Genomic DNA, 15,567 nt, shown 5'->3' with positions numbered 1-15,567 from the left:
GCCAATCAACTAGATGTTGCTGGGGCCGCTGTGAGCCAATCATCAGCTGGCAGTCTGAAGGGCAGGGAAACAGCCCAATGAACATCACCGCAGAGGAGCCAATCAGCTAGATGTTGCTGGGGCTGCTGTGAGCCAATCATCAGCTGGCAGCTGGAAGTTTGCTGGCAGCTGGAATTTTCCTGGGGCCCCTTTGGCTGTGGCTCTCAACAATGTGGCATGGGTGTTGGTATTGAAACTCAAAAGAAAAGAATCTAACCCTGCTATTGTGGGAGATGGGTTCTGGAAAATGTTCTAGAAAATTTACATTTCAGCTGAATCACTGCGTCTTAAAGTTAGCTGAGCCAAGGGAGGAAAGAGGAGAAATGGGAAGGATAATATAAATTCCACTAGGTAAGCCTTTCAAGCAAAAGTGATATTTTAGGGAAGAACATTTATTGTTCAACAAGTATGATGCTGTTGGAACATAAAGTGTCAGCATAAGAGGCTGGTGAGCAATTCCAGTAAATTTCTATCAGGATATTTTACAGAATTTGACAATCAGACCCTAAATTTTTTATGAAAAAAAAAAGGGCCTAAAATAGTCAAATATCTTACAGAATTCAAGTTCTAGAGTGATTTTATTTAACATAACCTCTGCCCAGTGATAATTACATGCTGTGATGTAATTATGATGGAGGGCAAAAACTGATAGGGATATTATCCTTGAAAGAAGATTTTCCTGAGGTTACTTCCCACTTTTCGACAGGATTGAGAGAATATGGCTTTAACAGAAAGTGACAGTCCTAGTGGACTCAAGAGATAGAAACTGAAGTTTAGGACTGCCAAAGTAGCTATAAATTTAGATGAAAAATCTTAGAAAGGAGAACCATTTCAAGGGAGAAACAAGACTTTTGAACTGTGCATGTATGGGGAATGGCTCGTAGGAACCAAGCACAAAATAACTGTTTGGAGGTAGAGATGATAACAACTGTCTGATGCTGGGAAAGAACTACTAAAGTTTCAAATCCTAACACCTTGGAGTGGGAAACACCTTGGACTTTCCATTGACAACAGAAGAGCCACACCTGATAATTAAGCCAAGGACAAAATGCTAAGAGTAAAACAAAACAAAACAAAACAAAAATTTTAAAATCCTAACAAGGCTTTAAAGTAAATTTCATTAGGATCCAAGAAATCCACCAGTTAATTTATATTGCTCCCAAAACAGAAATTCAACTCTTTAAAGAAAATAATAAAATCCAGCATCTCATGAATAATTTTTAATGTTCTACTCAAAATTAAAAATTACCAATCATCCAAAGAAGCAAAAAAAAAAAATGACCCATAATCACTAGAAAAGTCAATAGCAACAGACCAAAGATGACCCAGACACTGACTGACATTTAGTAGAACAGGACTTTAAAACAGCAATTATAAATATATTAAAGAATTCAGAGGAAAAGTACAGAGTATGGCCTAACAGATGGGGAATGTCAGCAAAAAATTGCTAAATAAATAAATAAAACAAATTAGAATGTTAGGATTTAAAAATACAGAATTTAAGAATAAAAGTTTTAAAGCAAATTGAGCAAAGCAGGTAAAAATATTGACGAAACTAAAGGGAGCTCAATGGAAATTATGCAAAATGAACCACAGGGGGAAAAAGTTTAATTAAGTGCCTCCACAGACTATGGACAATATCAAATAGTTGGCCTTAAATATTTTTAGAAGGAGGAAAATAAGAAAGAATAAATTTTTAAGAAATATTGGCTGAAATTTGCCCAAATCTAGTGGAAAGTATTAGCCCACAGGTCCCAGAAACTCAGTAGACCCCACACAGGATAATATGAAGACCACACAAAGGTACATCAGACAAAATGATGAAAGGTAAAGATAAAATCATTAGAATCTGCTGGAAAATCATTCAAGAAAACACTGATAAGAAGGATAACCAACTTTTTGTCTAAAATAGGGCCATGTGACAAAAGAATGGCACTTGAAAGTGCTGATGAAAAAAAAAGAATTATTAAGTTAACTATCAAGTTAAACATAGAATTACCATATGATCCAACAAATCCACTTTGGGGTATCTAACCCAAGTAATGAAAGACAAGATCTCAAATAGATATTTGTACATCAAAATAGCAGCATTATTGACTCTAGTTCGTTTTATGGAAGCGATCCCAAGTGTCCATCAATAGATGAATGGATAAGCAAAATATGATACACAGATAGCCTCTGACCTATGAGAATTTGACTTAAAATTTTTAGCTTTGTAATGGTACAAAAGTAATATGTATTCAGTGACTGTACCTCCAATTTTGAATTTCAGTCTTTTCCCAGGGTAAAGAAAGCCATTCCATTTTGCACTTTCAGTACAGTAATTAATAAATTGCATGAGATATTCAATGCTTTATTATAAAATGGGATTTATTTTGGTGATTTTGCCCAACTCTAAGCTAATGTAAGTATTCAACGCACATTCAAGTTAGGCTAGGCTAAGCTATTATGTTAAGTAGATTAGGCATCTTAAATGCATTTATGTATTTTCAACTTACCATAGGCTTATTGGGACATAACATCAAAAGTCGAGAAGGATCTATATACACACAATAGGATATTATCTGGCATTAAAAGGGAAGAAAACTCTGACATATACTGAAACAAAATCTTTTTTGTTGTTGTTCTTTTTAGATTTACATAACAATAAAGAGTGTTTTGACATTCTATACATACAGGGAATATAACTTCCCATTCCTGTGGTTTTATATAATGTGGAGTTACACAGGTTGTGTATTCGTATATGAATATAGGAAAGTTATGTTTGATTCATTCTACTGTCTTTCTACTCCCATTCCCTCTCCCTTCCCTTCATTTCCCATGTCTAATCCAGTGAACTTCTACTCTTCCCTCCCCCACACCTCATTGTGTGTTAGCATCCCCATATCAGAGAGAACATTCAGCCTTTGGTTTGAGTGGATTGGCTTATTTCACTTAGCATGATAGTCTCCAGTTCCATTCATTTATCAGCAACTGCCATGATTTCATTTATCTTTATGATGAAGTAATATTCCATATACCACATTTTCTTTATCCATTCATCTGTTGAAGGGCACCTAGTTTGGTTCCATAGCTTGGCTATTATGAATTGAGCTGCTATAAATATTGACATGGCAGCCTTACATCAATATTTTGCTGATTTTAAGTTCTCTGGTTATATATTGAGGAGTGGGATAACTGGGTCAAATGTTGGTTCCTTTCCAAATTTTCTGAGGAAACTGCATTCTGCTTTCCAGAGTGGTTGTACCAATTTGCAGTCCCACCAGCAATGTCTGAGTGTAACTTTTTCCCCACATCCTGCCAACATTTATTTTTGGTATGGAAGATTATTAGCGTCTCATTGGGGTGGGGAGTCTGCCCAGAAGAATTGAAACCACCCTAAATCTTAATATCTCTAATAACTAACAAATAATAGAACACAAACACTAGTCCACATGGGTTCTTAACTAGACAAAGAGAAAATAGCTCTAGTGATTTATTTAATGGGGTACGTCAAAGGCAGGGATAAAGTTTCAAGGGCGGAGTCTTGCTTCCTGACGTCTTGCAGCCAGCAGATTGACATCTCAGCAAGTCACACCCATCTCAGGTGCTGTGTGGGATCTTAGGCAGACCTTGAGGGGGAAGTTCACCTGCATCAGGCAGTCAATTCCTGTGGGGTGCCTCAGGGAGTTCCCAGTCCCAGACTTATCCCCTCAGGAGGCTACTATGCACAAAATAGTCCACACACAGCCCACAGACAGCTTGTAACAATTTATTGTAACTTGTATTCTTGATAATTGCCATTCTGACTATGTGTAGTAACACTAGAAAATCCTAAAGACATTGTGCTAAGTGAAGTGAGCCAGTCACAAAAGAACAGTACTGTACAATTCCACTCATAGGAGGTATTTAGAGAAGTCAATTCACAGACACAGAAAATATAATGATGGTTGCCAGGGTTGAGAGATAAGTGGACTAGGGAGTTGATTAATGGGAGATATTTAGTTATTTAGATAAGTGGAATAGGGAGTAATTTAGTTATTTCATTTTGCAAAATGAAAAGTTCTGGAGATGGATGATGATGATAGTAACACAACAATGTGAATGTACTTAATGCCACTGAACCATACACTTAAAAACATTTAAAATGAAAAGTTTTATGTTATATTTTGCCACAATGCAAAATTCATCTATAGTTAAATATACCATAAACAAAGTAAAAAAGATAAATTGTTAAAGTGTAAATAACATAGTAAACCACAAAGGAATGGAGAGAACCCTCCCAAAATCCAAATTCCTAGATGCCACCCAAGGGTTAACCTTGCAAGTCTGGTTTTCTAAGGCCTGCAAACTTAACTCTTTGCAAGATGTTTTTAGTGATCAACAAAATGAAAAATTTTAAATAACATACTAGTTCACATCCATCAGAATGGAAAAAAAAACTAAAATCTTACTCTATTGTGTATTGCCAGGAATGTAGAACAATGGAAATTCCTCTGTAGAGCTGCTCTAAAACATTTGTGTAAATTATAAAAACTCTTAGATAGCTACTATAGCCACTTTGAAAAGCATTTTGGCAAAAGTGAAAGACATTACATATATAAGACTTTTCATATTTTCACTGTACATAGATGAAAATTTTTTCATATTAGTGAAAATTTGGAAACAACCTAAAAGCCCATTAATGAAAGAGTAGATGGATAAATTATATAATTAGTTAGAGTACATGAACTAGGAAGCTTGTGAGAGAGGAAAATCAGATGCCATAGTTCAAGTTAAAAGGTAAAGAGGGAGCTGATGCTGAGAAAAACAGAAAATAAGAGACTAGAAACTTCAAAGGCTGTATCCCAAAGCCTAATATTGAATGGAGAAGAGTAGACAAAATGTAATATCATTTGTGTATGTTTTCAAATCCAAAATGTAATACTACATAGGATTCATGGGTCCCTGCATGTAAGTAAAGCAGAAAACATGGGTAGAAATGAGATGTAATGATTTTTACATTATTTTCTGTTTTTCTGCATATTTGAAATATTTTCATAATTAAAACGTGCTATAGGAGCAAGGCCCATGAAAAAACTGAGGAAATAGGATCAAAAGCCAAAAATCAAGGTTAAAAGGGGAAGAACTCATCCTTTAAGACTTGCGGTGGGGGATAGTAAAAATGAATGTAAAAACTGACTGGTTTGGAGATAAGAATGCAGGAGTTGAGAAAGATCATGTCCTATAGCCTCAGCTTCCTCATATAACGTAGAAAGGAGAGTCCTCTACAAACTGAGAAAGGGGAGGCATTGAGGAGGGGCCCTGAGGAAGATGTCAAAGGTTACTAAGGATACTATGAGAAGGGGCTGAGGAAAGACCAGTCAAAAGATTACAGGAGAGCATCAAAGGCACAGTTGAGGTAAGATCTCTTGAATGGGTCCAATCCCCACGGATACTGACTTTCTAAAGAAGTCATATTATAACAACCAAGGTTTGGTTTAGATGTTGATTACAAGAGGAAGAAGAAGACATGAGTGAATTTAGGAAGCTGGTCAGAGAGGGGGTCAGATAACCTGAGATCCTGACTGAGTAAGGAGCCGGTGACAAGAGTGTTGGAGGGAACTGCCACTCGAGGAAGGGAGGATTGGGAAACTGGCAGTCTCTAAGAGGTCAAGGACATATGGATGATGGAAGAAGTTGAAGTTGAGAATAGACTATTGGAGCAGCACTATTTTGGAGTTGCAGTAGCACTTTTTTCTAAAGACAACTTATTCGTGTCTCTGCTACTCAAAATAACTTGATAGAGCTTTTTGCTTCCAATTCTCCTAGGATAATCAACCAAATATTAGAGGCCAACTACTGTCAGATGAATAAAGCTTAGTGTCCAGATATATTGAATTACAGCAAAACACAGATGCAAACAGAGTATTCAACCAGGTATTCGTCAGACATAAATTCAGGTGCTAATTAATTAATTAGCTTTGAGAATCAGTGGAACTGTGACCACTGGGAAATTATTAGTCCACAGGCTAAGAGAGAATGGCTCAGGAACAAGGTTGGGCAGAATTTTACAGATAAAAGGATAATGAAATTTACCATTAAATGCTAATAAGATTCGAAACAAGTCCTGGGAATGTGACCCCACTGGGAACACAAATTATCCCAGTTGGATCATACATCCAGCTTGAAGGATAGAGGTGATTGGGGGTATGCGGTATAGATTGCTTGGCCCGCATTTGAGAGTTCCTGGAAGGTTGTTTTTTTTTATTGCTAGGAACAGGCTAACCCTAGGTAATCCCTCCAGTGTCAGCAAAGTCCAAGATGTTAAAGCATCCAAATACAGAAAATAAAAGACATAGTGAATATAATGGGATATCCACAAAGTTTGTGTCTAATGAATGTAAATCAACAGCGAGGTTTCTTCAATACCAAAAGAGGAACTACTGTAGTGAAAATATTATCAATTGTCAGAAATAAGCCCAAACTGTGCATTTCTGAATTTTTCAGGTTTCATTAGTATTCTATTTTACACTAATGAACATTAATGAACAGAAACAATACTTACATTGGCAAGTACTTTTGTCATGTATTCTCAAAAATGAAATAAATAAAACATTATCAAAGATCATTATAAACCCAGAAATTATGGCTCATGCAATGCATCATTATTGCCACTAGATGACACTATAGCTCATTGCTCTTGTGAGAGTTGGCAGTTAACATGGTCCAAATCGGTTTTTATTTTATTTATTTATTTATTTGTTTGTTTTTTGTTTGTTTGTTTGTTTGTTTAATGGACACAATACCTTTATTTTGTTCATTTATTTTTATGTGGTGCCAAGGATCAAACCCAGTGCTTAACATGTTCTAGGCAAGAGCTTTATCACTAAGCCACAGCCACAGCCCTTCTTGTTTTTTTTAAGTAAAACATGGCTTTGCAACCAGTTCGTAATGTCAAGAACCTCATGATTTTCAGAAGATAAAACAAAAATCCTTCTCCTCAAAAGCTGCTAGAATTAAAACTTTGCTAATCCTAACCCAACTCTGAAACTACAAAAGTGTGTGTGTGTGTGTGTGTGTGTGTGTGTGTGTGTGTGTGTGTGTGTGTGTGTGTGTCCATAGGTTTTTTTCTGGAAACACTCCAGAGCTTAGAGTTTCAGAATTCTCTGTGACCCTCCTCTGACACCAAGAAGTCAAGCACCAATACGCAGTTCCTAGCTAGTCATGCCTGTTTGAGTACTGACCTTCTGAATTAATCTCTTTATGATTTCTCAAAACTAATTAATATGGAAATAAAAAAAACAGCTTCTAAGATATCACTTTTTGACACTTAAACTTTTTTCACCCAATTTGTGAGAATAGATTAATAACTGCTTCTTATAACCAGGCTTGAATGATAGCCATTTATAGCAGATCTGAAAGCCAGCCACAACAACTACAAGATGATTTGGACAGGGGAAAAAGGAGACATTGTCAAGGACCTATTATTTTCTGTGAATTGCACAGAACTGTCAAATGAGAAATCATATCAAAAAGTGAGGCAATACTGCAAAATTTGATAGCCTAGAAGAAAGTGCTGAGACCAACATCCTAAGTGAAAATTCCATCCAAAGGGTCAGGGGACAATTTCCTTCAGAAATATGAGCAATAACTGATGGAGAAAAAAGTCATATAACTATTTTTACAGTCACCAGTTCTAGTATGCTAAGGTATGGCTTTATCAATAATTTCACCTTAGCTTTGTTCTTGAGGCCCTATATTTACTTGGTAGTAAGGGGGGAAAAAATCTTTGAAAACCACATCTCTTTGAAAACTCAGAGTCTCAGGGAAATATTCTAAGCCCAGCTGGGCTTGTGTACCCAGACCCAGAATTAGGGAAGGCGTATCCTGCTCATGTAGAGCTGTGCTGGTGTCTACTGCTGGTAGAGACTAGCCCCACTCAGGGGGTAGCCTTGCTGAGCCTTTGAGACTCAGTCACATCGTCCAGCTAGTTTCTCCTGGGAAATATACAACATCTCAGTGCTCATAGTCTTTCTGTGATTTCATTCTCTAATGTGTAATAGGCAACTGTCAATTTTTTTTTAAATGAAATGACCTCAGGGATATTTGCCTTGCTCTCCCCTCCATTCCTCACCTCCCGTCTTAGGCAGCAGGCCTCAGCTACCCTTGTCAACATATGGTCCTTACTAAAGCAAAAGGAACTTGTAGCTACAATTTTATATTAATTTATTGTTAGGGTTTTTTATCTTGAATAATACCTGTGATTTCATTCATCTGTTAAAATAGACCTATTTTAACAGGCACTAGTATTTGACAGATAAGAAAAACTGAGGCTTCAAGAGTTTAATAACTTTCCCAGGATCACAAAGCTAATAAGTGATAAAGACAGGATTCAAACTTGTGCCCATTGGACTTGAAAGCCAGGACTCCTAACTCCTCTATTTCACACTAATTATTGTTTTTGTCTTTGATCTTTCTTTTAGATTTGATGATAATGGCTTTATTGAAGATATCCAAGTAAATTTCATATTGTGGGAAATCCATGGCAGGCATGACTATAGTTTCACTAAAACTATGAAGCAGGTATGATATCTTTGAATTTAAACAGGATTTAGCATGTAATTAGACATGTCTTTCTATTTTAAATCCATATGTAAAAGATCTAAAGAAATAGAACCAGAACGCAGTGGGTCAAAAAAAATCACTTCTATATTAAACTCATCGACAACTAAAATTTTATTTATGAAATGTATTGTCATATAAAACACATATAAGGGAGTAAGGAAAAAATAATGTTTATACAAGAGTGATGCAATTATATATGAGTATTTTCTTTTCTCTCCAAACTCTATTTAATGTTTAATGGATCAAACTTCGGCTGTGGGATGTTTGTCACATTTGTGCTAAATCAAATGGAGAATCTCAGGCTTCAAATTTCTTAACTTCTTTGCATCATTTGCCCCTTCTGACCTTGGTTTCAATGTCTTTCCATCTCCTATCCTCCATGACCAGTTAATCTCAGCCTTCTCTGTGAATTTCCCTTATTTTATCCTTTCAATTTGTAGGGACATGGCAGAGAGGCCTTACAACTCTCACTCACCATACTTTATCTCCCTGAGTGGGTCTTTTAGCCCTTGAAGGTTTCTCATCATGAAAGAACCCCTGCAGAAGTTATCAGCATTGATTCCTAAGATTGCCCAGAGATATCAGGCTCAAACAAAACCAGGAATGACTCCTTCCAAACTGGTCTTCTTCTCTATCAAACACTTTAATATCCAAGAGGTACAACTTACCTACATGGCAGCCAAGAGAACTGAGCTCCTGAACTACAGAATACTGTAAGAACTTATTGTCTTGCAGTATGTAACCAAATAAATCCGTTTAACCACACATTCCTCCTATACTGTTCAACATGTCCTACCTTCTACCTTACTTCCTCCTCAGAGTCTCATCCTTAAACTACTGTAATCTTCTATTACCTTGGCTCAGAATCCCATTACTCTCTTCCTTCTCAAACCTTTTCATTATACCTTAGGGTTAAGTGCTCTTCCATCCTTCTTCAGTAGAATCTCCTGAGAGAATATCCCTTTGCTCTCTCTTACCCCATATATTTAAATGTGAGGTGTGGAGCTGATGCTCTCCCTAACTCATGGTATCATTGGTTTATCATTATATTCCAGTTTGTTTGAGGCTCCCACCAACCAGTTGACATCTGTCCTACCCCTGCTTGCTGTTGTCATATACTCAGAACTTATTTTTTCTCATGCCCTGAAAACAATTATGGTTGACTTCTAATTCTGTCATCCATCACACAAGGGTATTGCTGGAAAGTTTTCTAAACAGGGACTACACTTCCCAGATCCATTTGCATTTAAATGATGACATAAGAGAGGTTCTCATGACTTAAATATGTGCAGAAATTATGTGTGTTGTTTCCAGATGAAATAATTAAGAAGGAATTCCATTAACCTTTGTTTTTCCAATCTTATAACAGTATGTTACAACAATAATTAAGGATAGGATAGATCAGAGCGTTATAAAAATAATCCAGTGGAGGAACTTCAAGGAGCCACTAGATTTAAAAAAAAAAAAAAAAAAAGCCTGGGTTCCCAATTCACAACCATCTAACCAGAGACATCTGCATTGGGCTATGTATAATAAAAATAAATTAAACTTTTAATGTGTAAACTCTGAGGGTTGGGGTTTATTATTGGCAGCACCACAGAGATAGCTCCTCCTATTAAAATAGCACCTAAATTTAAACACTCCAGCCTCTGACTTCAACCCCCAATTCTTTAGCTCTTTCATTGTTATTCCCAATGCTCCTAAGTCTTTTACTTTTTCCTCACATAAACTAGACATAACTATATTGTACCTTTTGCCTTCCTTTCTCATTTTTCTTCCCTTCTTTTTCTATCCAGTTTAAGCTGCATAGTTTAATTCTCCTGCTCCTGTCTTGCCAATGCCTATATCTCACTTCCTCAAGAGTTATTCCTAGACATTGTCATAACAACTTAAAATAGCCATCTTTCTGCCTTATCCTAACCTATATCTGACTGCTGATCACTTACAGGTCTCAAAGATCCATCTGTACACTCATGTTATAATGGCACTGTATACAAGAGCCAAAAAGTGAAACCTACCCCAAATATTCATTAGCTGAAAAGAAGATAAGCAAAATGTAAACTGCACATGCAGTGAAATACTATTCAGTCTTAGAAGGAAGGAAATTCTCACACATGCTACAAGTTCAATGAATCTTAAAAACATAATGCTAATTGAAACAAACAGTCACAAAAAAAAAATACCACACATACTACCTGATTTCACTTATATTTAGAGTAGTCAAAAGTTACAAAGACAGAAAGTAAAGTGGTGGTTGCCAAGTGCTACAGGGAGGTGGAAATGAGGACTTATTGTTTAATTAGTATAGAGTTTTATTTTTGCCACTGAACTGTACACTTAAAAATGAAAGCAGTAAGTTCTGTTATGTGTATTTTGCCACAAAATGAAATAATTGGAAAAAAGTTTGATTACCATAAGACATTCTTAGCAATATTTTATGTTGGGAGAAAATGTAGTAACATATTTAAGACACCAAAAGAAAGTAAATTTAGCCAAGGATTTTATATCAAGCAAAAGTGATCTACACTATAAAGGTCACAGACTAAATATAATTAACATGTAAGAAACTCAGGAAATATTACTCCAATTAGCCCTTCCTGAGGAAGTTACTAAATAATAAGCTTCAGATAACCAAAATTACTGTTGATTCAAAGATATTCTAAGAACTAGAGAAAAGTATTAAATACAGAATTACCTGAAAACTAAAACAAAATGAGGAAAGGAAAATTAAAAAGGGAAAAAACGTAGAGAAAGAGTATAGTGTATGATGGATGTACTCTTTGATAACATAGATATGGTATAATTATAAAATATAGTATAGGAGAATTTGAATAACATGAGCTAGAGAAGATTTAATTGCTTCAATAACCATGATGGTGGAGGCAGTATTTGTATTGTTATTTTGAAGTGTGAAATATGTAATATAAAACAAACCTGTAATTAGGGAATATTTCAATATTCTCATTCCTCACCAAGTGTTTTAGTATGAAAGCAAAGAGATACATATGTAAGATGGAAGAAGTAAAACAAAAATTCTGATTTTGAGCAAAGCACAGTGGTACACGTCTGTAATCCCAGCAACTGGAGCGGGGGTGGGGGGAGGCGGGGGACTGAGGAAGGAAGATTGCAAGTTTGAGGCTAGCCTCAGTAACTTAATTGAGACCCTGTCTCAAAACAAAAAAAAATAAAAACGACTGGGGATATAGCCCAGTGGTAAAATACTTGTGGGTTCAATCCCCAGTACCAAAAACATCTGAATTGAGTTAAATAAAACATAAACCCATAATGTACTGGATATTGATTTGGATATAAATAAAGATATATTATTAATATAGAGAGATATAAGTATTGTTCCTCTCTGACAATTAAAATCCTTAGAAATAATAAGTATCCTTAATATCTAGATTATTGCCTTAATACACTAGAATTACCATATGATCCAGCAATTTTAGGTATATAAACAAACAAATTGAAAGTAGACTCAAATATTTACATTACAACGTATAAACAGCACTATTCACAATAGCCAAATAGTAGAAATAATCCAATGCCATCAACAGAAAATGTGACATACACACACACACACAAACACACACACACACACAAAATGGAATATGGTCTCACCTTTGAAAAAAGAGAAAATTTCATATACACTACAATATAGATGAACCTTGAGAACATCATGCTAAATGAAACAAGCCAGTCATAGAACAGATAATGTATGATCCAATTTGTACAAGGAATTTTTTCTTCTTTTTTTAAAATTTGTTTTAATTAGTTATACATGACAGTACAATGACCTTGACATATCATACATTTTGTACAAGGTATTATCAGTAGTCAAAAATCATAGAGACAGAAAATAGAATGGTGGTTGCCAGCCACCATGGGGAGCAAGGAATGAAGATTTGTTTAAATTGTATAGTTTCAGTTTTGCAAGATGAAAAGAATTCTGGAGCTAGATGGTTAGAATAACAATATGAATGTACTTAATGCCACTGAATTGAATGCTTAAAAATTGTGAAAATGATAAATGATATATATTTTACCACAATAAAATGAAAATTTAATTATTTTGATTAAAAATGTGATAAAAGACATTTTTAGACAAAAATTGAGAAAATTTGTGATGAACAGACTTGCACTTAGGCTTACATCAGATTTGCACCAGACTTCTACCAGGGTGCTATTCAAAATAAAAATAAGGTTCAGCTCACTGGGAATCTATGACAATTCTAATTGAGATGTATAATTTTTATTTACATTTATAATTGTATTAATTTAAAACATATAAATAGAAAATTGAGATAACTAGAAATTAACAAACCAACAAACATCATAGAAAATTTTAACCAAACTTCCTCAGTAACTATTGCAGCATGGGAGACAAAATTTTAAATAGAGGTGGTTTGAACAACATGCTTAACAAACTTGGCCTAATAGACTAAAACACTGTACCAACTATTTCAGAATACATATTCTTTCCCAGCACCCACAAATCATTTATAAAAATTAACCATATGTCCTCTTTAAAGTAAATCTCAAGAAATTGAATGAGATTGATATTACATAGTATATATTCTGACTAGAAATCAATAACAAAAAAGAATTAGAAATTTCCATACATATGAAATAAACCAGACATCAAAAAATACATGGAAATTGAAAATGTCTGGGAGTTAATGATAATGAAAATAGCAAATATCAAAACTCACTGGATTTATCTACAGTCATGTGCAAGGGAAAATGGATAGGCTTATGTGTGTGTGTTAGAAAGGAAAATCTGAAAAATTAAACAGTCACATCAAGAAGTTAGAAAAACATTAGAAAGTTAAGCTCAGAAAAAGTAAAAGAAAAAAAATAATAAAGTTAAAAACACAAATTAAGCTGGGCATGCTGGTACACACCTGTATCCCAGCAGCTCAGGAGGCTAAGCAATTTAGCAATGCAGTAGGCAACTCAGTGAAACCCTGTCTCCATATAAAAATATAAAAAGGGCTACGGATGTAGCTCAGTGGTTAAGCACACCTGGGTTTAATTCCTAGTACCAAAAGAAAAAAAAGGGAAAAACCTCAAATTAATAAAATCGATACAAATATAAGATAAAGTAGTCACAAAGACAAAAATTGATTCTTTAAACAAACTAATAAAATTAACTCACCAACAAAAATGGAGAAAAGATTATAAATAGCTAATATAAGGAGTAAAATGAAAATTCTACAAATGTTATAAACATTAAAAATGTATTAGAGGTTATTATAAACATTTATGTCAACAAATCTTACAAGAACAAGTAGATAAAATAGACAAATGCCTTAAAAATACAACCTACTAAAATATCTTGTTACAAGAAAAAAAAAATAGAAAACTCCAAGCCTATAAGTCTTTTCTGATGAAATTTATCAAACATTTAAGGAAAAATTTCTTCAGCTTTATTTTCAGTGGCATCACAATATATTTTCCAGAGAATGGGAGCTGGAGATGATTTTCCAATTCATTTTGTGAAACCACAAGGAGTTGCTAAGAATCTTAAAATAAGAGAGAATTATGGGTCAGTCTGACTCATAAACACGCATACAAAACACCAAAGCAAAACATTAGTAAATCAAACCCAGAAATATATCAAAGAACAATACATCCAGACCAAATGTTATTTATTTCACAAATGAATGAATGGATGATATATCATTTGAAAATGGATTTGGTATATCAAATTCAAAAGCATAAAGAAGAAAGAGCATAAGATCATTGTAATATTTGATGAAAAGTTATGCAATTAAGAATTTATTATCTACACATAACATTATTTTTTACAACAAAGCTTATAAAATGAATAATAACTTTCTTAACCTAATAAAATTTAGATTAAAAAAAATTATAGCAGGGCTGGGGTTGTGGCTCAGTGGTAGAGCGCTTGCCTCAAATGTGTGAGGCACTGGGTTCAATTCTCAGCACCTCATATAAATAAAAAATAAAGGTCCATCAACATCTAAATGAATAAAATAAATAAAATTTTTAAAAAATATAGCAAACATTATATTAATGGTGAAAATGAAATGCCTCCCTCTGAAATCAGGAACGAAACTAGGGTGGCTATGCCACCATTTTTATATAACATTGTTCCTGGAAATCTTTGTAATATGGTAAAGGATAAGCAGCAAAGAATAAATAAAACTTATAAGAATTGGAAAGGAGGGAGAAAACTGTCTTATTCACAGGTAGCACAGAGGTTCATGTGAAACACTCAGAATTAACAAGTGAGTTTAAGAAATTCCTCCAACTCAAGGATACTAAAGTTAGTTGTTCCTTTGTACATCAGCAAGCAAATACATAATGAAAGTTTTTAAAAACATAAAATTTTCAGTGGCATCACAATATATTAGATACTTAGTAATAAATTGACAATGAAAACTTTAAAATATCCATATATATGTCATCTTTTGACAGAGTGGTTGTTTAAATGAAGCACAGACTTGGAAGACAATGACAGAGCTTAACAAGGACGTCCCATTAGAAGATGTGTGGGGACCAGAGGTAAGAAAAACATCTATCTGGAAATCACAAATTTGCCCTTAACAAAATCTTTGTGGAAACACTTTGGATTTTAATTTGCTTTGAATCTATTTTCTCTTATTTTAAAAACACTCTGATTTGTTTTATCTTCTGTCGATTCTGTATTGCATGCCTATAATACCAGCTACTTGGAGGCTGAGGCAGGAGGATTGTGAGTTCAAAGCCAGCTTCAGCAAAAGCGAGGCACTAAGCAACTCAGTGAGACTCTGTCTCTAAATAAAATACAAAATAGGGCTGGGGATGTGGCTCAGTGGTCTGGTGCCCCTGCATTCAATCCCCGGTACCCACACCCCCAAAAAAGACAACCTACCTCCTTTACCTGTCTCCCACCACCACTGCCATGCTGGGGATCAGTTATTTTTTTATTTA

At 34.7% G+C, this 15,567-nt stretch overlaps 1 protein-coding gene across 1 annotated transcript in view; it reads left to right on the top strand.

Annotated features, from left to right (window-relative positions):
- The window catches only part of Catspere (catsper channel auxiliary subunit epsilon), a 152,673-nt gene that overhangs the window by 116,408 nt on the left and 20,698 nt on the right, over window positions 1–15,567 (top strand). Inside the window, exons 18-19 of the mRNA XM_078024680.1 lie at window positions 8,484–8,583; window positions 15,073–15,159. Coding sequence (XP_077880806.1) covers window positions 8,484–8,583; window positions 15,073–15,159 — 187 coding nt within the window. The remainder of the gene's footprint in view (window positions 1–8,483; window positions 8,584–15,072; window positions 15,160–15,567) is intronic.

Source organism: Ictidomys tridecemlineatus, chromosome 10, assembly GCF_052094955.1.
Source record: "Ictidomys tridecemlineatus isolate mIctTri1 chromosome 10, mIctTri1.hap1, whole genome shotgun sequence".
Taxonomy (NCBI): Eukaryota; Metazoa; Chordata; class Mammalia; order Rodentia; family Sciuridae; genus Ictidomys; species Ictidomys tridecemlineatus.
Note: the sequence above shows the minus strand (reverse complement) of the source record. Positions and strands in the feature narration are given on the sequence as shown.